We start from the raw sequence: 22489 nt of genomic DNA on the forward strand, positions 1-22489 counted from the left end.
AGGCAGGGAGGGGAGCTGGGCTCCTGCAGGGCAGCTCCCCGCCGGGGCTGGGCTGGCTCTGCTGCCGCTGCCCCGAGCAGCACCCTGGCTGTGCCCACACTGATGGGGAACTGGGCCAGGCTCAGAGCTTGATTAACCTGGTCAAAATTGGGATATAATTTTCAAATAATAAGATGGACTTCCCCCATTCTGCTTTTTAGTTTTTTTCCTGCCTCCTAACCCCCAGAGGGACAGGATTGCTTTTTTTTGCCTTTGGAAACAGTTTTGGCTCTTCAGGGTTTTTCCTCTTTGCCCTGCTCCAGGCAGAGGTTATCCTAGGAGTGCCTGTTTTATCCCCAGAAGGGATTTCATTGCTAAACAAGAGTCCTAGGCAGGATTTACACCCTTCCTCTGGAAACACCAGAAGCTTGTGTCAATTTCTGTTCTTCTACATTCCTGTCAGCTTGTCAGGGACTATCATTCATTAAAAATTAAACAGAGGAAACCTGACAGGATTGGTCTCTTGATGCTACAACAAAATAAATATTTAATAATGACACGATGATACATTTCCACTAAACAGCTGACATTCTGCACTTCAGCACAATGGGCTAATAGTTCTCTTAATGACTATGCTCCCAGTAAAATGCTTATGCAACAGGTGGATGGACCAAAGCCCAGTGAACAACACGGAGACAACATCTTACGACTGAAGTGGCAGAAATACCCTGTGATTTTCTCACAAAATATGACTTTTTGTGGACTCTGAATTTCAGTGCTCTTGGTCCAGAATTTTTAGGTATGTTTGCCCACATGCACTGTTCATCCAAGGGTGTGCCATCCACTGGCTGGAACTACTACACCAGGTCTCCAGACCTTGCAGAGACTCCAGGTGCTTGTTCCAGATGTGTTATTAAGAGTTTAGTGACAGCTGTAGCTATAGTCTTCAATAAATTCTTTTTTAAATTATGAATTCTAAATTTTGAAATATTACGCTGTTACCACATAAGTCCATGAATTGTTCCACTGACAGTTTGGGAGACTTTGTGGAGCAGCAAATTATCAAGTTTTATCACCCTTTCTCTTCCATTTATTCACTTTTTCTCATGCATAAAGTCATGTGACTAGGGACAGTTTGATTTGATGGAGGAGCAACATATTTTTGCCTTTAAAAATATACCTTTTTGATGAACCTATCAAATTCAGTTTCCTCTAGTCTTCCAAAGTATTTCTTGAACATTATCATTTAAAACTGGACTTGGTTCATAACCAGAAAATTGTTTAAAAATATTTTTCTTCTCCTGGTCCTTTACCCTCTATTTGAAATGATGTAAATAACAAAAGCCAGCCAAGAATATTTAACAGTCTGATCAAACCTACTGCTTCTTCACTACTTGTATTTTTACTTCATTGTTACATCACAATATCTCATGACACCACACAGACTGACCAGTTCAAGGTAGGTTAGAGCACAGTAGCTATTTATCCAATTAAATCCAGCTCTTCTCTACACCCATGACTGAAAAATCTGTGTCCCTCAGTCAAGTAGGGGTGAAGGCCAGGCAGTGTGAGCAGGCACAGAATGTTCTCCATCCCACCTGTGGTGACACTGGACTGGTTCAGCCTGAAAAAAAGCAGATTGTACAGAGTGTGGGTAGGTGGATAGATATGACACAACACCTGCTACATTTCCCCTCTGAGCTACTTTCAAATCTGGGGCCTCCAGGCTGAGTCTTCAGCTAGCAGTGCATCTAATATATGTGCAAACACAAGGAATCTTTCCCTGCCTTTCTTTTCAACTTACAGAAATATTCTAATTAGTTATTTCAGGTGGGAGAAGGGAAAGGAATTTGAGGCAGGGAAAATGTGCGACTGTTGACTGTGCAGTAGCTCCATCGAAAAAATATATTCTACTTTTAATACACACCATTTGGAAAGCAAAGCCCCTTTAAAAATGCTTCAGAACTCATGTCCTTTTTAATTGTCTGGAATTCATGGTAGCTGTGTGAGAAAGCCATAAACATATACAATCATAAAAACACATTTAGACAACCCAAACAGAATCACTGCTGTATTATTTTAGTTTATTATTCCTAGTGGAGTACAGATTGGTCTTTCTACTTTGATATTTATTTATACCAAGGAACTACAAGAACATAAATGCCACTCTTGGGATAATCCTAATGCTGGGGCCGAGCAGAATACACATTGCATCTGTCTCATTTGCTGTAAAATGAAGGAGTGTTTAGGTGTAATCCTGCTAATGAAGGACAAGTTGAAGGTCAAATGTAGCCTTCAGAATGAATCCGTCACTGTGAAGCTGAGAGAAATGTAATTCGGCAATAAAAAGTTTTCTTAAAATATCAAATAACTAAGATGCAAAAAAAGAAGATGCTCTTTGATTTTATTATTCTTTTTTCTTTGAAGCCGCTCAAAGACTGTGCTCAAGATTTTAGTGCTCATATGAAAAATTAATGATGGGTTTTTGCTAGACAGAAAGCCTTTTTATTTTGCACACGATTAACAAAGAAAACTTAATGCAAAAGTGAGATGCTCAGCGGGGGGTGCTTCTCTGAGAGTCCAGCTCACAGCTTCACACCCTAACATTTATTGACACGGGAAAATACCCACTTTTATCCAAAGACAGTTAAACACATAGGATATGTGCAGAGCTGTACATACTGAATAACAAGGAATAGATTCTCCACAAAGGAAAATGTCAACCAAAATAAACAAACAGCCTAGCAGCAGGCTGGCCCTGTGCTGCCTCTGGGCTGTTTCGAATCTACTGCAGAGCCAAGTGCAATGTTAGTCTTTTGCTAGTTGTTAGGAAGTAGATTATCAGCTGAAAGGCTGCAGGGTGACTTCAGTCAGTCTGCCTGCAGTGGAAGAAAAGCCAAGGACATGTAGGCAGTATATAATACAAGCCAGAGCTGCACTCTGCTCACAGGCTGGTTTGATTTCCTGTTCCTCACCTACAAAGGTCTCATTTGGGGGGGTCTGGGTACTTTTTCCACAGGTCTTTTCCCACAATGTAAAATCACAGAGTAAGCTCACATGAGCTTGTGTAACTGAAAGCATCCTGCTTTAACCTTGTCACTCCTGTGCCCACCCCTCAGTTTTTAAAACTTTTTGTTTTGATCTAGTCAGTCAACTCTGTGCATTTTCTGGAATTCAGAAGGGCCATCTGCTACCCACACATTCAAGAAGAAAGCCACAAAAAAAAAAGGTATAAATTTTACAAATTATAAAGGAATTATAATGAGGTCTACTTATTTAAGCTTAAAAAAGACAAACATCTGTTACTAGTGTGTATTTATGATTTGTCCCTAAATACAGGAGCCTTTTATAAATATCTGATAAATACAACAGTACACTGCAAAGAGCTGAGTGGGCTTCTAAATCTCAGGCCAGACTTGGGGTTCTGGTGTCAAACAAGAATGAAGCAGATCTCTCTGGATAAACTGGACCAGAAAACTTTTTCTTGTTATACTAAAAAATGGAGAATGACATTCACTCCTCTTCTCCTCCCATCATCCCATCTCTCCCATGCACCAAAGACCATTATGAACTACAACCTCTATTTGCATGTAGGTTCCAAGAGGAGTCTTGAAAACACTACACATAAGTACTCATTAAAGGCACAGAAGTCTCCAACAATAGAAGTCTTTCATATAGAAACTTGTTTTCCTTAAAACTACATTCCCTTGAGCAACATGGAAGAAGGTTTCCCATGCAAGCTGAAGTGACTCTTGCTTTCAAGGTAAGGAAATCTGAAGAACCTTTAAGTTGATAAAAACTGGCCTTGTACAGGAGGACACAAGGCAGAGTGTCTAAGTTATAATTTCTAAATTATAAGGTATCAGTTACTCTATCTAGCAAAAGCCACAAATACAGCACCCAATAGTAGCAGTTACGAGCCTTTCCAAAAGATTTCATTTTTTGTCTGGTTTAGTTATAATTTGTTTGCTTGAACACTTCTTTTGAAGTTATCTACAGTGGTGGCACTGAAGTGCAGTGGCTGGTGTACAGTTATAGAACCAGGCTGGCAGGATGATTGAACTGGCTAACTGCCATTTTCACAGCAACTGGTTCTTTTCTTGTGGATTTTTAGATCAGATCCCTGCAGGAACAGATTGAGTGGAGTTTTTATATTGTTATTATGATTGTTTTGATATTGCAGTAATGATTTCTTGATATTTGACAATAAAGCCTTGAGATAATAGCAGTGGAAGCCTCAGCATAGCTTTCATAATCTATTGATTTTGTGACTTTTTTCAAGGTGAATTTTTTTTCTTTGCTATCATTGGTTGTTTGGTTTTTTAATTATTTTTGTGGGAATTTCTCTCTGTGCTTTTTCCTACCAAACAGTGCTGCTACATATGAAGTATATGCAAACAATGTGCTTATGTTATCCTGTCAAGGGCTACTAACCAAATACAAATACAGCCCAAGTTTGGTCCTGCATCACTAAACTCAGTGCTAGCTTTACTTCAGCTTCATAAAAAACCGGATTAGATTCTATCTGAGAATTTCTGGATGATTTTGATACCATGAGATTATACTCTAGTCTGTAACCCAAAATTTAGATGGACAGTAGGTTTTAGGAATGAGTATAATTTATATCCCTAAATTGTAATCTCTCTAGAACAGGAATGGTATCACTGTGTGTAACCTGCAAAACACCCTGACTATTTTGGCAGGGAAGGCAGAATTTAATGACAGATTTGTAATTACCACTGTGAAGCACAGAACTAGAGACATGCCTGTGAGGGAGAGGTGCCCTGTGTTCCTGGAGCGTCCCACTCCTGGGAGCAGCTGGATCCCCCGCTGCACCCTCGCCAGCCAAGAAGCTGTTTCTGCCCTGCCTTGTCCAAATTTAGCCTCATGCTGGTGAGTGGCCAGCCCTGGTTTGTCCATAGCTGCTGCCAAGCAGATGGCACTGGCTGAGTTTCCCTCACCTTTGCTCAGCAAGAGCTCTAATTTGTGTGTCCTTCTGCTCCCCAGCCAACAGCGGCCACGAAGTCTTACAGGCATGTATTCATTCTTGAGACCTAGAAAGCTTTTTTACTCTGACTTAGGTTGGCTGACAGGCTCAAAAGTTCCTGTAAGGCAATATGACAGAAAAATAAGAACAGACAGACAGACAGTAATGGCATGACCCTCATTTCCTTAGGAAACCAGGATAAAAATGAAAATATGACCTCAGATCCTTGGCTGAGGGCTTCCCCTTTGAAAGCCAGGATGAGAAAGATATATCCTGGATCAGAAGAGACATGTGGAGATTACTGTGTTCTTGGACTATATTAAAGGAGTCAGGAAAAGAAACTAATTGTGAATAACTTTTAAGTCCTCTTAAATTACCATTATTATTAAAATTATTAATAACAATATTATTGTATTTACTTTTGAAAGGAAAAAATGGTGTCATGGTACAATTATAACCAGATAGGGATACTTTGGGGACAGAATGCAGAGGATTCCCCTGCCCAAAGGACAGACTGAGGAGGGGGTTCCTGTCCTACAGTGGGCTGAAACCATGCAGCAGGTAAAAACTACCGCGAAAACAGGCGCAGTCACTGTCCCTCCCTAGGTGAGGGATGCACACAGCAGAGAGGGGTCCCATTTTTGCCTCAGGCAACAGAAGTGGTGTGGAGTGAGCTCAGGAGAGAAAAGCTCCATGTCCTACCCAGACTCCCCTCACCTATGCACTGTAGTAGCTCACAGGCAGTTTGTAACCACTGAGGTGGGTGTTCTGTATCTGCATGACTGGACTTTAAAGCTTTATTGAAGCTCTTCAGTCAATTCAGTAGTGACCTTGAGAGATCCTCTCAGATGTGCTGGCAATTGTGTAGTTGATGCATTTCCATACAAGACACTAAACCCTTACATATTGGAAAAGTCATTCAGTCTGTTAGAACTTGCATGGGAAAATACAAATATTTCATAAGGACAAGTGGGCAGATTATTCTCAGGGTATTGATTCCACATTTTGGTCTGCTGAAAACCTGCTGCTAAATAGACCTCCCTACTGGAGAGGCTGAGTAAGATGGCCATTTCAGAGAGAGGCTCTGGGGATTTATTGATTGCACATGAAAACACTAATCACGAAATAGCAAAGATAGAGCATGCTGTTGTCACTGCTATTTGCATAAAAAGGAAACACTTCAGTGTTGGGAAGCCAGGACATTTCAGAACATTAACAGCAGCTGTCCCTTACCACATCCATCAGGGCAGCAAGTCCCTCAGACTTCTCATTCTCCAGCATCTAGGGAACTGGGACAACACATACCTAATGCTGTCTATATTGTTGTCTATAACAAGTAAGTTAGCAAATATATTTGCTGTACTAAACAGATACTGAAAATGAAACTCCTATCTCCAGCAAAGCTACAGAGTAATGTTTTCTCTCTTACTGGAAAACAGCATCAGTTTGGGAATTTGAAATGGCTAATTAGTTTTCTATTTGATTCTTGTCGTCAATTGAAGTTAATTGAATTAACTTCAATCAATTTTTAAAATTAAATTCTTGTAAACTTTCGTTTCTCCTGACATGTTATTTTTGTCAAGTGCAGTTCTCAGTTCCTCACAGATGGGATTCAACAAGGGATCTCAAGCAGCAGTAGGTCCATGAAGTACTTTACCAAATAGGGTCCTGAAACTCATCAGACCCTTAAATGCCAGTTTGGCCTGCTGAGAGAGCAGTGAGTTCACTCCTCATCTGATGAGAGGATTCAAATCATCAGTTCAGTGGGAGAATCTTTCTGTTGTGGGGATGAAAAGCTCAGGGGACCTCACTCATGCTCAGTGGTCTTGTAATTAAATGTTACACACTTGATGAGCATTGCATTGCAAGCCTCAAGGCTAATTTACATGGTACCACCAAAATGTCTTATTTCATTTTGCTTGTAAAAATACTACACAGGCATCATTACATGTCATTGCAAATGGGTTGTATCAATGATGCTTGGGTGACTCTCAAAATTACTAAAAGCTGTACATAATTACTGCTAAAAAGCCCTGCACAGAACCAATAATGCTTCTTCTACAACAGCTATTTTATTACTAAGATGGCTTGCCTGATGTAACTGACAATGTTAGGATAAACAAGCAGCCTGGCAGCAAATGAAAAATAGCTTTTTGGGGAAACAAAGTAGTTTGATTCAATTATAGTATTACATGTATCATTAAAGTGTGTCACTTTTCTGATAGTAGCCCATAATTCAAAATATGAAGGCAGGGTAGGAAGAAAGAGAAAAAAATTAGAGTAAATAGGAGCTCATTGTAAGAATGATGAAAGATATTATGTCAATATAAGGTATTTATTGACATATTTAAATGCTTTATGTTGTAAAAGTTGCTTTCAGTGGTTTGGGACAACATGACTCATGTCACTATTTACTCAAGACAAGTGAAAAGAGAAGAAGCTGGTCAAGGCTCTGGGATCCATTTAGCATTATCAGTTTCATGTTCTGAGGAAGTTATTCCACAATTAGCATTTCCATGCAGGCGTATCAGATGGACTTAACTATCTTTTCTTCTAATTCTCTATTTCTTTAATACTCTCTAATACGAACTTCAAAGCAATGCTAGAGCAGTGCAACACCATTTATTGGAATATATTAATAATAATAAATTACAGTTTCATTCACCAAATTCCAGCTCTTAGAAGAATAAACAACTTTGTGCAGATGCAGAAGAAAGGCAGAGGAATATTGGATGACTTACCCACAGTCTGCAGCGGGTGAGTGAAAGAATTAGATACAGAACCTCTGGCCTTTCTTCCAAATAATCTTTCCTGTGTTTGTGCCACAGTAAAATGATTTTGCATATGTCCTGTCTCAGAAATATGAAAAATATATGCAATATGCAAAGCAGCCAATTGGACTGCCTATTGGAATATATCATCATTTATGAACAGTGCATCTTGAAACCTAAACAGATTGTGTGCAATTAATTGCAAACTGTCAAAGAGACTACAGCACTTTACTGCCAATTTGTAAATAAACCCAAGTATGCAAAAGGACAGAGGCAAGTGAGGTGAGTGTCTGTGGGTAAAGGGAAGGCAATGCGCAAATGCAATGCAACACAATTTTTACACTTCAGCCTTTAAGAATTTTGCTGACCCTGGAAGAAAATGGTATGGTGCAGAGTCATTCAGTGCAGCTAGGTTTCTCTGTAAGTAAATATTTTACATAACGTAAATTTAGAACTCCCAGCTTACTTGACAAGCAAAAATAATAGAGAATTTATGTGTGAAAAAACCCCGTACTTTTAATTAAAACCTTGGAAAATACATGTGCATTTTTGTACCTTAAAGATGTGCTGAACAATGGTGATGATGATGTGCAAACAAAGCAGATTCCCTCTATGTCCTGATTATGACCCTCAAATGATCTTTGTTACAAATATGCTCATGCTGGTGGCTGGCCAATACCTGACTGGATTCCTTATCTGGTGCTGTGTCGCTCCCTTTGTATCACTGCTGTTACCATCCTACTTCTCATTGTTCCCCTCATAATATTCAATAAATACAATATGTGTGGTGCCACTGCTGATCTGCTGAGCCAGTCAGTGGCCAGCCCAGTGACTCAGGCTTGGTCTCAGCTTCAAAAGAAAAATGATGATGTCTGTCTTTCTAGGTTTGAACCCCTCCGGTGAACAGCATCACAAATGTGGTACAGACCTTCAGTAATTACTGAAACAGCAGTTTGTCACAAGCTGCCTGCAGCACTGATGGACAATCTGCTGGTGGATATAGTTAGAGGAATAAATATGTAAGAGAACATGATACTTGTGACAGGCTTAACTTGGATTTTTTGTTTCAGGGGTTGAAAGGTACATGTAGAAGTAGTGTAGATGAAGAACTAGGTACCCATACTCATTAACTATTCTTTCCACCACTGTGGTATTTAATATATGTGCAAAAATACTCCCATGTAAAGAAGAATTAGGGCCAAGTAGCAGTCACAATTATATGAAGTGCAATTTGCATCTCTTCAGAAGTTCACCTACATCAGCAGTTTTCAAACCAAGTAGATTTAGCCTTTGAGGAAGAGCAGATCTGCCTGTATGTCTCAGTCACCAAGGTGCCATGGAGAGGGTCCTTGCAATGCTCAGCAAATAAAATCTCCATTCCCCTGAGCCTTGTACCAGACCCAGAGCTTACTGCAACACAGAGGCACTTCCCTGTGCTCTGTGAACCTGAAAAAAAAAGGAAATATAAAAGTCCTCCTCATGTGAAACAATTCTCTTCATTCTTTTTCTGCCCTAATCTAAGCACAATTGCACTTCCAGAAATGACACAAAACACTCAAGTCCGTGGATGGTGAGGTAAGTTCAAGGTTGAGAGAAGATGAAAGAAAAAGTGGACTCTGAGCCTGATAGGCTTTGGATGGAACTTTATAGGGAATCGGCACATCAAACGATGCTGTTGTGGGGGGAAACACAGGCCCAGCTGGCTGCAAAATTAGAAATCTAGATTTGGGAGGACAGAATTCACTCCTTCACCCCAGGCAAATTAATAGCGACTTTTTGTTTCACAGCTTAATATTTAAACAACGGTGCTCCAATTAGTCAATTGAAGCAATTTTTTTTTTTTTTTCTGAGAGATATTCTTTCCTCCCCAGGTTAAGGTGGCTTGTTTCCAGGATTTTTTTTCTTTAACTAGATAGCTCTTGGCTCTAGGGACAGCAGGTTTCCTTCAGAAATGGCACAGTTACGCTCCTCCAGCCTTTATTAACTCAAACTTCCAAAATCCGCATGCCCACATCCCCTAGTTTGTTATTTTGTTTGTTGTACTGTTGGAGAATGCTCGTGTTCCACCAGAAAAGGCTCTCCAGTCTGCAGCTCTCGGATTTTCCCTCTCGAGCCCCCCTGCCCCACAGCTTTGCTGCTGCCGAGGTCGGAGCAGAGCCACTGTCGCCCGCCGGCCCCTGCCAGGAGCCCGGCGCACCAGGCACCCACTGGGAGCCCCGCAGCCACGGGGGCAGACACGAGCTGCGCTCCCCAGCGCTGCCCAGAGCCACACGGGATCGTGCCTGCATGAGTACTGGGGGATGGGCTCTCCTTCAGAGCCACAAACAACTCTTTAAAATACCCGGAGTGCTCAGAAGATGGAAATGTGCTATGCTCTGATTTCAGCAAGCAGCAGATGAACACTGGCCATAATGACAGCCCCCCCCCTTCGGAACAAACCCACTGAGCATCCTGAACAATCCAGCCTTAGCCCCTGACCATGTTCATTAGAGTTATTTTGATGCACTGTGCTGAATGCAGAGATCACTATCCATGAAAAGCAGAGTTCAGTAAGCAGCATGGCACAGTGGCCATGTGCTGGCTGACACGTTTACCCCACAATTACCAGGCTAGTGGTTTTCAGACAAAAGTCAGGAGAAATTGCTTGGTGCTCCGGGTTTTGCCCCCCCTTTTTCCTCTTTGCCACTGAAGTAATCATTTGCAACTGACCATTTTTATCTTTATCTGTAGTTGTCAGTGTCTTTAACAGTTCAACCCCATTCCCCGTCCCTCTACCCCTGCAGGTGCTCCTGGAAATTGAGGAGGAGACCTGCACCACCCGTGTCTACTGCCAGCAGGACTCTGCAGTGCCCCCAGCTCTGGTAAGGTACCAGTGTGTGGTGAGGAACAGTGATGGTATCCTGGGATACTGATGCGTATGTCATGTAGTGCTTGCCTGCCACAAAGATTTTGGAGGGTAGAATAGGGACAATCTATTATTTTCTTTAGAAACAGCTTTCCTCCTCCATCATCTGCCCCTCACAACAGGCTTGTGGTGCAGTGTGCACTTTCTCCCCAACAAAGGCTCTGCTCCTTTTAGAAAAGGCTTCCAGAAGGATACCGACAGTACGGAAATCCCGTTCAGTCTGCTTGATTTTTAGCAGCCCTACTCGAGTGCCCTGCAAGAACAGAGAGGAAAATTTTCCCTGCTCCCTGGAGTAAGGTCCTCCATTACCACGTCACGAAAGAAAACAGGTTGCTTGGTAGCTAAGGAAAACTGCTGACTTTAAACCTGAGATAAGGCTCTATCATTTACACTAATGAGCTCACTGGTGGGGACTTTGTAAAATTTTATGATAAAAAGTAGCTGTTTGATGGAATTTACTATTTTACCTTTTTTGCTGAAGATAGACCTAACTACTAATAATTTTCCCATTCAAACCTAAAGAGAAATAAGTGTGGGAAAAACTGTCCCAGTAGAAGTTCAAAGACCTTGTAAGTAATCCATTATTATTAATTTTTTTTTTTAACCACGGGTTGGTCTAAATTATTCTGGGAAAGGCTATAGACACTTTTAACTGGTTGAATAACAAATAAGTTACTCAGAAGAAGCCCTTAATGAAATACTAATAATTCAGGAGTTTAATTTTTTGTAACTTAACATTGCGAGTTAAACTCCTACATCTGATAGTCCTGTCAGATTTGGTTTCTGATGGAAGTGTGCCCTGGGATGCACCCTGGGGCTGCCCTGTGATAGTTTCTGAGCCAGGTACCACATATGTCCAATATGGGCAGTGAATAAGGGGAGGTATCTAATATCCTTTGTTACTGTAGACTGTCAGAGCAGTAAACGACAAGTGTTAAGGGAATCTCCCAGCTACTGTAGGTTACAAAGACCTATTTTGTTCTGAGCCAGAATAAATGAGTCTGGCTGGAGAGAGCAACCCTGCTATAAAACTAGCAAAACCGGAAGAAAACAAAAGGGCGAGAGAAAGCAAAGGGGAAAAAATATGTCTCCAGCTAAAGGACTGGAAAACTAACTCAGGTTGGCATCCATGTGAGCTATGAATGAAATTACAGCATGTTTTTTCTCCCTCTCTGTTTCATATTTTTTTCTCTGCCTACTCCATTTGAGGTGTTTAAACTCCACATAATCACTGGTCCAACATCTGGAAAAGGTGGCCAGAGAGCAATACAGTGCGTGGGCTTCATTGCCTGTGAGCACCCACTGGTGCATGCAGACAAGAAATAAGTCCTAATGAAATATTCCACGTGGTGGCTGTGCCCCTGCAGCCTTGTTTTCTACCTGAGGCAGCTGATTTTCTGCAGTGCTGTCTCAGCCACCTCATCCTCCAAACAGTCATGGTTTATGGCTTTAACTCATCCCTTTAACAGCAATTTGGGAAGGGGTGCAGGGGTGTGTGATAGGCACTAATCCCAGAGCAGAAAGAGCCCAAAAGAAACAGCGAACACGGACACTTGGCTGTGGGTTTAGCTGCCAAAAAGAAAAGGACAGACAAAAAGGAAGAAAGCATGTAGCAACCAGGAGAAAAGTGTGTGGAATGGATACATAAGGGACAGCTGGTTTATGGGCTGTCACTGAGATATTTTCCAAGCCATGAGTCCTGCAAGCACTGGAAATGTGACAGACCAACAAAAAGGATCCATGTGAGAGACTATAAAGTGGCTGAGAAGCTGGTCTTGCATGCAACTGATCAAAATTACTATAACAATTCAAGAGCACATTGCATTTTCAATGGAAATATGGTCAAATCCATGGCTATTATATCTTTGTCTTCATATGGCTCATCACGAGATTTTAATTTCTTAGTACCAAAAGTTTGTCTACCTGTCTCCTTCCCTCCATCCTGTCATCCCTTTGTACTCAATATAGAAGTGCAGAAGTGTTGCTCTTGCTGCTTTTCCCCGAGAAGAGCAGCCACTAGAGGGAAAGATGCACACGGAAAATTCCCCTCAGCACCTCTGGGGCTTCCTCCGTAAGTAAAAAAAAACAACAGAATTTTACCCAGCATTTGTAAGGTGGTCTGATTTATCCTTTCAGATAAAGTACATTGGATGAGATTATTTTTAGTATTGCTGTTGCACCATACATCATGAAACACAGCCAAAATTAAGAGCCAGGGGGAAAAAAAATCATTGGCTAAATTACACAGAGGAGATTGGATTACCTGTTCAAACAGAACTCTTAATTCTGTGTATAAATAGAATCCACAAATACAAGTGCACTGCAGTAGAAAATAAAGCCAGCCAATGGCCCCTAATAACCCTTAATTATAAGGAGTTTCAGTTAACATTTGGACAGCTTTGGTCTTAATTCTTTTAAGTTTGAAGAGGCAGCATGACCGAGGCGGCCCCATTTACAAATACAGTGAGCACACAAGCTGTTCCAGCCCGTTCTGGCTTTAGCTGAGTGTTCTCTGGCAGCCTGGGCTGGGATTTTGCCCTGTTAAAATATAATTACCTATCTGAATGGCAACTAATTTCCAGTTTGAGTTGTTCATTTGTAACAATGCACTTGTTTTGACAGAAGTCCATGACAAGAAAAACAAATCGAGCTCCTGACCTTGGCATCATCGCTCACTTAGGAAATTTTTGTACCTGAAAGAAAATCTGCTGATATTCCATGCAAATAATAAATTATCTCATGTAAATACAGCAACAGAGATATGTTGCTGTGCATGCCATCAGTAAATGCAGCTGTAAAACAGACATCTCAAGGTAAGACTGAAATCCACTGTTACTTTAAAAAAAAAAAAAGCCTGATAGTGCTGTACTGCATATGGACAATTATGGTTGTATAAACCCGAATGTTTAATATTTGTCTCAGGCATGGTGTTTTCAAATGCCCTTAGCAGTGAACTAATATTCTTTCCCATTTCTAAAGTTGCCCTATGTAATATATATGGGAGATCAGAAGTCAAATACTGTATTGCAGGCAAGCAGTAAAATGCAGCAGATGAAATTTATTATTAAGTTATCTTAATAAGCTGTGTTGTTCTTCAAAATATACAAACCTCACTACCCATATAGCCCAATGAACCTTCAAGTAAGGTAATTTGACATTAATTTACTGCTGCAATCCCCACTTTGGTTAAGATTATGTAACCCTTTCCCCTTTGACCTTCTGGTTTGTAACTACCTGTATCCATCAAAAATTCCCACTCTTGAGACTTGGGTTTGCCACAAATGTGAACTGCAAACGTTAAATTTTTATGTCAACATTTTATCACAAGTTTTTTTAATATTACAAAACATGTGAAGGCGCAGGGATAATGCTAAGCTTATTTGGTTTGATATTCTCTCAGAAGCAAGATCTGAAAGTAAAAATCAGAACTATTTTTCTGTAGGAAGAAGTGCATGATTAATGTTGGGAAGCAACCTGGTTTCATTTGATCAAATAAAATTACAGAAGGTTGATACAGGAATATACACAAATGATCACCTGGCAGCTGTTGTCAGGCACATACCGTGGAAAAGCACAGGCACTCTCTGGGTGTCCATGCTACTGATGAGTTTTACCCTCAGGGATGTCCTCTTTCTCCTGCAAGCACAAGTGAGCACAAGAGAATTCCCTTGGCCTGGTGCTGTTCTCCCCTGCCCCCTGAACCAGCCCGTCTGTGCCATTTTCTGTCTTTTCTCTGCTGACTAAAACCTGCACCCACAGGCAAGTGGCACGGCAGGTCCCGGGCCTTTTTTATTCTACAGTGTGGAACATTTCAGATAGTTCTGCTGGATGGCACCCTAGCAGTGCATCTGCTCCTGCTGTGCACTCTCTCAGTGAACTCAGCCTCCTCTTTGAGATACCTTAATTGCTTGCCATGGAAGCTGAAGGTGACACCACAAGCCAGTCGCCACAAATACATGCAAACCTCTGTTACAACAGCAAATCAGGTGGTTGTGGATAGGGCACAGTATGGATCAGCAAGAGCTGTTTCGCTCTAAATCTCATTTCCACACATCTTCAGACTTTGTACAGAATCCCAGCAGATGCTTGGGAAGATGGGTATCTTGAGTTTATATGGGCATATATAAACTCCTGAATGGCTTTTTGCTGCTTATACTTCATAAACTAATATAGCAGTGAACAAACTGCATTTACAGGATTGTGAACAAACTGCATTTCACATAAATTATCCAGTTATGGACCAGGCCTTGCATTTCTTATTCAAGAAGGATTAAATCAAAAGGCAAGTAGTTTGTGAAAAGGTGAATTTATAAACAGCAAGCTAAACTCTTGCTAAATTATTCTCTTGAAGGAAAAATAAAGGTTTCCAGTAGATTTCTCTGTACTTGTTTTCAGAGAAGCTTATGCTTGTCCCCCTTAGAGGCTTTCTTCATGAGTGAAGCTAAAGTTAAATGTGTAGTGAGACTGAGTTTTAAGGATGATTTTCCTAAAACAGGATTAAGGCTCACTGAGAGTGTAATGGAGGGTGGGTAATGCTGCTGCTGCTTTGTGGCTAAACTATATTTTGGTTTCTACAGATAAAATTTCAGTACCTATGAGCTTTAAGCTTGCTTCTGTAAGAGTAAAAAAACAGGTTATTTTGGTCTCTCCATAGTTTTTTTTCTGGAACAAAATAAGCAATTCTCTCATGATCTGAGCAGGATAGTAACCAGCCCTGAAGTGGTGCTTCAGGGACTTAACAAGGATCATTCAATTTTTTCCACTCCAGATTATGTCCAAGTTGTTTGTTTGGTTTATTTCCTTTAACCTTGGGTGAAACATTAGGGGAGTTCTACAAACGCATAGCCTGCGATCCATCTGTCAATACTGAGGTCAGGGCTAGTTACCACACAGTGGACAGTTCACATATTTTTGCCATATCCACAACAGTTTTTCTTAAAAGCAAACACCAAAGAGCTCTGTTTGATAAATATGTCCATTTCAGACTAACATCCCCAACAGCTATTACAGTTTATTGACACCTCGACACCATTTCCATTGTATCTCAATGACAATTGCCCTCTTCTATCTCAAAGACATTGACTAACAAGGCAATTTTATAATTAGATGGGGTAACTTAATCCCTGGCCCTCTATAAACATCTGGATTTGCAAATCTCCACTCCTAGATGGGGAGCTCTTTGCCACACACCACTAATTATACCATGTGCTTATATATCAGTCCCTACGTCCTCCTGCTGAGCATCTCTTCTTTGTTCCAAGTCAGAGGCTGTTGTCAATACAGAGAGAATCAACACAACTGCCTAGTGCTGCATGTGACATTTAATGAAAATGAAGTCAGGTCTTATTTGCATGGCAGGTGTTACTTTATTACAGCCAGAGCTGCAGAAGCTGGATGCTACAGTGCTAGTCAAGTGTGCAAGACTGAGAGTCGCTGACAACAAGGGTGTCTGGCACAGGAATTTTGGCACACTCCCTGTTTGCCTGCTCACCTCCTGTGTGAGATAAAGTGACAATTTTGTTCATCTTTCCAGTTCCCCCTGTTCTTATTCTTTCTGGTAACTCCATCCACCATAGCCCTTGGAGTAGTCAAGGAAGTTGGGGGTAGAAGGCCCACCCAACCTCCTGCCAAGGGGTCACCACACCAAACAACTTCCAGCTCTGGCAGACCCTCCTGGATTCAAATCCACAAGATACCTCTAAAGAACTCTATAGCATGAGAGAACTGACTTCTGTCATGCACAAGAAGTCTTACAAGAGAAATACATGAATATTTTTTATGAATCATGTGTGTTGAAAGAACATGTATTTTTTCTTGAGTCAAGCACTCAGAATACTTAAAGGGCAGAGTTGTGCCCCTTCAGTTTCCATTTCCCCAAGTCACTTCACCAAAACTGACAAGAATGCAAAATGCTCATTTTCACTAATTTTTATTTGGTTTAGCCTTATTAATGCCCCTTAGAAATATTAATTTTATTTTAAAGTTTCTGGTTATGATTTCAGACTCAGTTAAGACTGTCTGCAACAATAATGCATTGTAAATCTTGAGCTCATGTCTTGAGGTAAAATATAACACACCTTCTAACAGGCTGTGGCTCCACCCACTCACTTTCTACTTCTCAGGAGAATTTTCGTTTCTGTTATATTATCTCCCCAACTCCTTTCCGACGACTGTTCTTCCCCTAAAATCGTTTTGCCACTACATTGGTTTCCAGACTGCTTCACTGCCGAACATCTAAAGTGCGGAGTATTTTGACCCTCCCTGAGGAGGCACTCCTGATGCCATTGGTTACCGCTACATCCCGTCCCCTCACAGTCAGCCAGTACCAACCCACGGGCAGACTGATACTTCACAGACCCTGTCTGAACAACTTTACAGACACGCATTTAACTTAGCAGGGCAGTTATATGAATAAAATTTTATTTATGGCAGTTTTCAGAGAGAGAGATCGCTTTCCCACGTAAAAAAAACTTATGAATCACCCAATCAGAAGAGCACAATAAAATAAAGTAAAGCCTTTACCAAAATTCATAATGATTTGCACTGGAGCCCAGTTTTGGATGACATTCAGTTTCTCAGAGAAGATGCTACAAACTCCATAAAAGTTTTTATCTCTGAAGTTTAACTCTGTAAACAGATCTGCCCGTTAGAAAATAACTCTGTTCCAGTCGTTTGTTTCTAATCTCTTCTTTTACGATCCCGGGTGATTATTTTTTGATGATGATCCAGAACGAATACTGGTCAGACCTCCGCCGAGACAAAGCAATCTCTGCACTTTAAGGAACAACGACGGCCCGAAACGCGCGCTCCGGGCTGGACTCATGGCGGGGCAGGGCACGGAGTCCCGGCCCGGACGGGGACTTTCCCTGTCAGCGGGCTGCTCTGCCGGCCGGGAAAGCCTCTAGACGCTTTCGGAGCTTCTTGCTCGGGAAGCCTTGCGGTTTGCTCCTCCCCGGGATGCGAACGAGGCGGCTGAAGATGACAGCGGAGCCTGGACACTTCTGAAAGGGGGACCCGTGGTACCCCATCCCTCGGTGCGATCTCCAGCGGGAGGGGCGCGGGGTGACAGCCGGTGATGCGTTGGCTGCTCGGAGGCGGTGGCAGGCCTTTGCCCCGCCAGCAGCCCGCTCCCTTCCAGCCTGCCTCGCTCAGCTGCACCGCCGAAAGCCGCGACCCCGCTCCGCCCAAGGGGCCCTCAGCCCGGCTTTGCCCGACGCCCCGGTCCGAGCTGCTCCGCGGAAGTTCTCGAGCCCCACCCCACCTCAGCCCCGCGCGGTGCCGCCGCGCCCCGGCGCTCCTACCTACGCGGTGCGGTGCGGGGCTGTGCGGTGCGGTGCGGAGCGGGCGGCTGCCGGGCACCTGCTCCCGCGCCCGCGCCCGCGCCGCCCCACAAAAGCGGCGGCTGCGGGCGGCGGCAGGCGGACTGCGCGGCCATTGGCGGCCGCGGCGCGCGGCGGGCGCCGGTTGGGCCGGGGCGGCGGAGGCGGGCGCGGGGCGCTGACGCCAGCGCGGGGCCGGTGGGGAGGCGGGGCCGCGCCCCGCGCCGTCTTTGTGCTCGCCGGCAGCCCCGGCAGCGCCGCCGCCTCCCGCCGCCTCCCTCAGCCCCGCTCGGCGCGGCGGGCGGCTCCGCTCCGCTTCGAACCGCTCGGCCCCCGCTCCGCACCGCAGCGCTCCGCGCCGCGCTATGTGTGCCGGCGCTCCCGTGCCTCCTCGCGGCCGCTTCCCACCCGGCGGGGCGCGCTCGGCCCCGCTCTGAGCGCGGCGGGGCAGGGGAGCGAGCGGAGCGGAGCCCGGACGGTGCCGCCCGGCGCGGAGCGGCGCGGAACGAAGGGAGCGCGGCGCCATGCGGGGCCCGGGGCTGGGGCTGGGGCTGGGGCTGCTGCTGGGCGCGGCGTGGGTGGCGTGCGGGCAGAACGAGACGGAGCCCATCGTGCTGGAGGGCAAGTGCCTCGTGGTGTGCGACTCCAACCCCACCTCCGACCCCACCGGCACGGCCCTCGGCATCTCCGTGCGCTCCGGCAGCGCCAAGGTCGCCTTCTCCGCCATCCGTAGCACCAACCACGAGCCCTCCGAGATGAGCAACCGCACCATGATCATCTACTTCGACCAGGTGGGGCGGGTACGGCGGGCTCGGGAGCTCCGAGGCTCGGGGTGCGACGCGCGGGAGAAGTTGCTGGGGCCGGTGGCGGGGCCGGGCCGGGCCAGGGACGCGCCGCCCTGCGGGGCTCTGCCCGCGGGAGGGGAGGCGCTGAGGGCCGGGGGTGGCCGCGGGGCTGGGCGGCAGTAGCCCCGCGTTGGTGCTGATGGTGCTCTTCCCTTCCCAGGTACTAGTGAATATCGGCAGCAACTTCGACTCGGAGCGGAGCACTTTCATCGCGCCCAGGAAAGGGATTTACAGTTTCAATTTTCACGTGGTGAAAGTGTACAACAGGCAAACCATCCAGGTCAGCCCCGAGCGCCGTCGCCTAGCTCCGCGGGCACCGCGGGAGGGAGCGGACGGGTCGGCGGCCCGGCGGGCAAGGGGCCGTGCGGGCGGCGGGGTGGGACGTGTCCCTGAGCCGCTGCGGGAGCGCAGACCTGCGGCGATTCTCCGCTCGAAGGGACGGTGCCCAAGGGGCCGGGGAGCCCCAACAGGCCTCCGCTCGGCCCCTGTCCGCATGAGCCGTCCCGGCCGCCTGCCGCCCTCTCCCACCTTGTCCGGGCACTCGGACTGCCCAGTGTCGCGGAGCGCTGGCCGGAACGTCCCTGCACACAGCCCGTAGGACCCACGGCCCCTGGCGGGCTTCTCACCCACACTCTCCTGTGGCAGGAGGTTTCATAGGGGTTTGAGGTTCCATAGGGGTTTGAGGTTCAGGGAGGTGCCTATGGCATGGAAACGATGATGAATCTGTGCATGTCTATGCAGCTGCTGTATACGTACCTGCCTTTTCTATGGGATTCAACGCATACGCTCCCCTAGGTAGGGTTAATAAATTACCGGCCTGAAGCCAGGTAACATAACCAAGACAGGAAATCTGACTGTATAAATATGCACTTTGCATAGGAGAATGGACAGCTATATAGCACCGTTCTGGTGCAAGTGGTTTACCACCTTTAGATTGGGCAGGTAGTGTATTATTAACGTGGGGTACGCAGTTCCGGGATCATTAACGCGAGCTTAGCAGAGCTTATTGACTCTGTTGTGGCATATTGTCTTTGCTGCCTAACAAAGGAAAACTATCCCTTGAATACACTTCAAAGGCCCTGACTCCAGCGGCTGTGGCTCTGCTCCTCGCTGTCTCTGAGGTTTCACATAAAGCCATCTTTCAATAAGTACAAGCAGACCTCTTTTCATAGCCTGAAAACACAGGCACCCTATTGAAATTCTCCAAAATAAGATCAATGTCCTGCTTTATATGCACCGGGTGTTTTGATGTGGTTGTCGGTCTAAAACACTGGTGAAAGGCTTCTTCCTTTGGAGTACATACCTTAGCTGGGTTTAGATTGGTATTTCTTTTTTATGAGGCTAGAGTTTCAGCTGTCAAAAGAGGCCTTTTCTTAGCTAAGCATTTTGCCTGCTAGTCGAGCCCCAGCGGTGTCATTGTCTGACTTTAATTGACAGAGGGCTTTGTTTTATCTTGCTCTTTAGGTGAGTTTGATGCTAAATGGGTGGCCAGTGATTTCTGCCTTTGCAGGGGACCAAGATGTGACACGAGAAGCTGCTAGCAACGGAGTCCTGATTCAGATGGAGAAAGGAGACAGAGCTTACCTAAAACTGGAGAGAGGAAACTTGATGGGAGGCTGGAAGTATTCAACATTCTCTGGATTTCTAGTGTTCCCGCTTTAAATCACTTCTCATCCAAGAAAAGGGAGAGATCTCTTACAAATTCCCAAGTCAGAGCTGGGTTTGAAGAGTCATGGACAGCAGACTTTTTACATTCAAGTATTAAAGAAGCTTAATCCTGCTTAGGTTTGTGTACATCTGCTTTGAAGAATTACTACTTTTTTTTGTTGTGTTGCAGCCAACAGGCGGGAGACACTATAATTGATCAAACCCCCATTTATATTCTTCTCTCTTCTCCCACAAAATTAGTTCCCATCTCTGTGTCATTGGTGTAATCTGCCATTGTTCCCCCATGGCTTCTGCCTCACACAAGTAGACTTTAGATATTTTCATTGTCCTTTACAGCATATTTTGTAGTTTTGTTTTTAAAACATGTTAATCTTGACTCTTTCTCTGAGTTTAACTTTTAAAAAAAAAGAAAAAAGCAAAGTATTTTTTGAATACATGGATGCCATGATGGAAAGGAAAATACAATTCTTGCTGTGTACTGGCTGGCAAAAGGAAAAATTTCTACGTGAAGAACTATCCACAGCCAAGGCTGACTAGAGTATTTCAATATTTCTATGTAATTCTGAGTGATTGTGAAATTTAAGGCTGCTAAATGTTTTGATGCTTGTTTTGCTCTTGTACAATGTGGCCCAACTAAATGCCAGGAAGTATATTGAACTTTTACTATTACTCTGTAATATATGTGTGAATATCGAAAATTAATTTTTGCTTTAATTCAATAAAGTTTGAATGGGACTTTTATTTTTCTTAACCAGAAATAAGGTTTCTCAATGCAGGTAGGCGGGGGGAGGAGGGTCGGTGGCGTCCCCGGGCTGCTGCCATGGGACCGGCTCAGGGGTGCAGCCCCCTGCCCCTCTGCCCGCAGCTCGCCTGCACGGGTCCCACAAGCCCCGCGGGCAGTGCCGGCAGCCCGAGCGGACCCATCAATGGGAGGAAGTTTCACGCCGTCTCTCATATCCACTTATTTATAGCATTTATCTGTATTATATCCTCTAAACCAGATCGCGTTTTATACGGCCGCCTAAAACCACCTGACCATGTGCACTCGATGCTGGTACTATTGATTGATTCGCTGGTATTATTTGTTTACCGTCTTTTGGAGATATAAATGCTATAATTTTGCAGTACTCAAAGAGATTACTACTTTTATTAAAAGGTGCGTACCGAGGATTTGATTGTATCTAAACTTTAATGTGAAATAAATCGGTGAAATGACCCCCGGGCTGTGTGCGTAGCGCGGCGGTGGCCGGCGCGGGGCTGCCCCGGCTGCGGCACCAACGGAGCCGCGCGAGTCCCCGGCTCCCGGGGAGGAATTTAATTAGCTCCAAGGAGGGGGGGATTAATACGAGCACAATAAGCAACGCTTCTCGCTTTATTCACAGGTTCTGCCCTGGAAACAGACCGGCGGGGCGGGCAGGGACGCACTCTGCGAGGGGCGGCGGCGGGGAGCGGGGTCGGCCGGAGCCGGGGATGGCCGCGGCCCTTGAACTCCAAGTGGAATACACCAGCCTGCCGTCCGCTCCTACTCCTCTGTCACCCTGTGGCGCAGGGGCCAAAACGCCTTCTGGCCCCGCGGTTGCCGCCTGGCCCAGGCCCTGCTTCGCGCACCGCAGGAGCAGGGAAGGCGCGGGCCGGCCCTCCTCAGCACCCCCCAGCAGCTCGCCGGCAGCCTGGGCACCTGCGGCCGCCGGCCAGGAGCCGTGCGAGGGAACAACTGAGTCTTATGAAGAAGGAATAATGACGGAAGGCAGCCGGGCTGTTTTCACCTGGAGTTACAAACTGGTCAAGGCAACCCACAGGTCGCATTCTCCGGCCTCACGCTCCTCTCTCAACGTGAGACTCTTCATTACTGTCCCCTGAAGCCTCTCACACTGGGCCGCCTCCCTCCCGCCCGGCTGCCAGCCCCGCGCCCCCTTCACGCTCTCCTCACCCGAAGAGTATGGTTAGGGCTGGAGGAGCCGCCCTTGCCGCCCGTGACCGCGGGGAGTGGGCAGTGGAGGGAAAAAAGTGGGGGG

General features: G+C 45.1%; 1 protein-coding gene across 1 annotated transcript; it reads left to right on the top strand.

Moving 5' to 3' along the window:
* The first annotated feature begins 18140 nt into the window (after positions 1–18140).
* Positions 18141–21689, top strand: CBLN1 (cerebellin 1 precursor). Its single transcript, XM_032121912.1, has 3 exons — positions 18141–18752; positions 18967–19086; positions 20271–21689. Exons 1-3 carry the CDS (start codon positions 18486–18488, stop codon positions 20466–20468), a joined length of 585 nt encoding a protein of 194 aa, XP_031977803.1. The 5' UTR covers positions 18141–18485; the 3' UTR covers positions 20469–21689.
* The last annotated feature ends 800 nt before the right edge of the window (positions 21690–22489 follow it).

The sequence above is a fragment of the Corvus moneduloides genome, chromosome 12 (assembly GCF_009650955.1).
Source record: "Corvus moneduloides isolate bCorMon1 chromosome 12, bCorMon1.pri, whole genome shotgun sequence".
Taxonomy (NCBI): domain Eukaryota; kingdom Metazoa; phylum Chordata; class Aves; order Passeriformes; family Corvidae; genus Corvus; species Corvus moneduloides.

Bases quoted from the DNA above. Each gene is read 5' to 3' on its own strand.
- CBLN1 (XM_032121912.1), top strand. From the start codon at position 18,486: ATGCGGGGCCCGGGGCTGGGGCTGGGGCTGGGGCTGCTGCTGGGCGCG. The intron at 18,753-18,966 runs GTGGGGCGGGTA...TTCCCTTCCCAG, and splicing joins TGATCATCTACTTCGACCAG to GTACTAGTGAATATCGGCAG. The intron at 19,087-20,270 runs GTCAGCCCCGAG...CTTGCTCTTTAG, and splicing joins ACAACAGGCAAACCATCCAG to GTGAGTTTGATGCTAAATGG.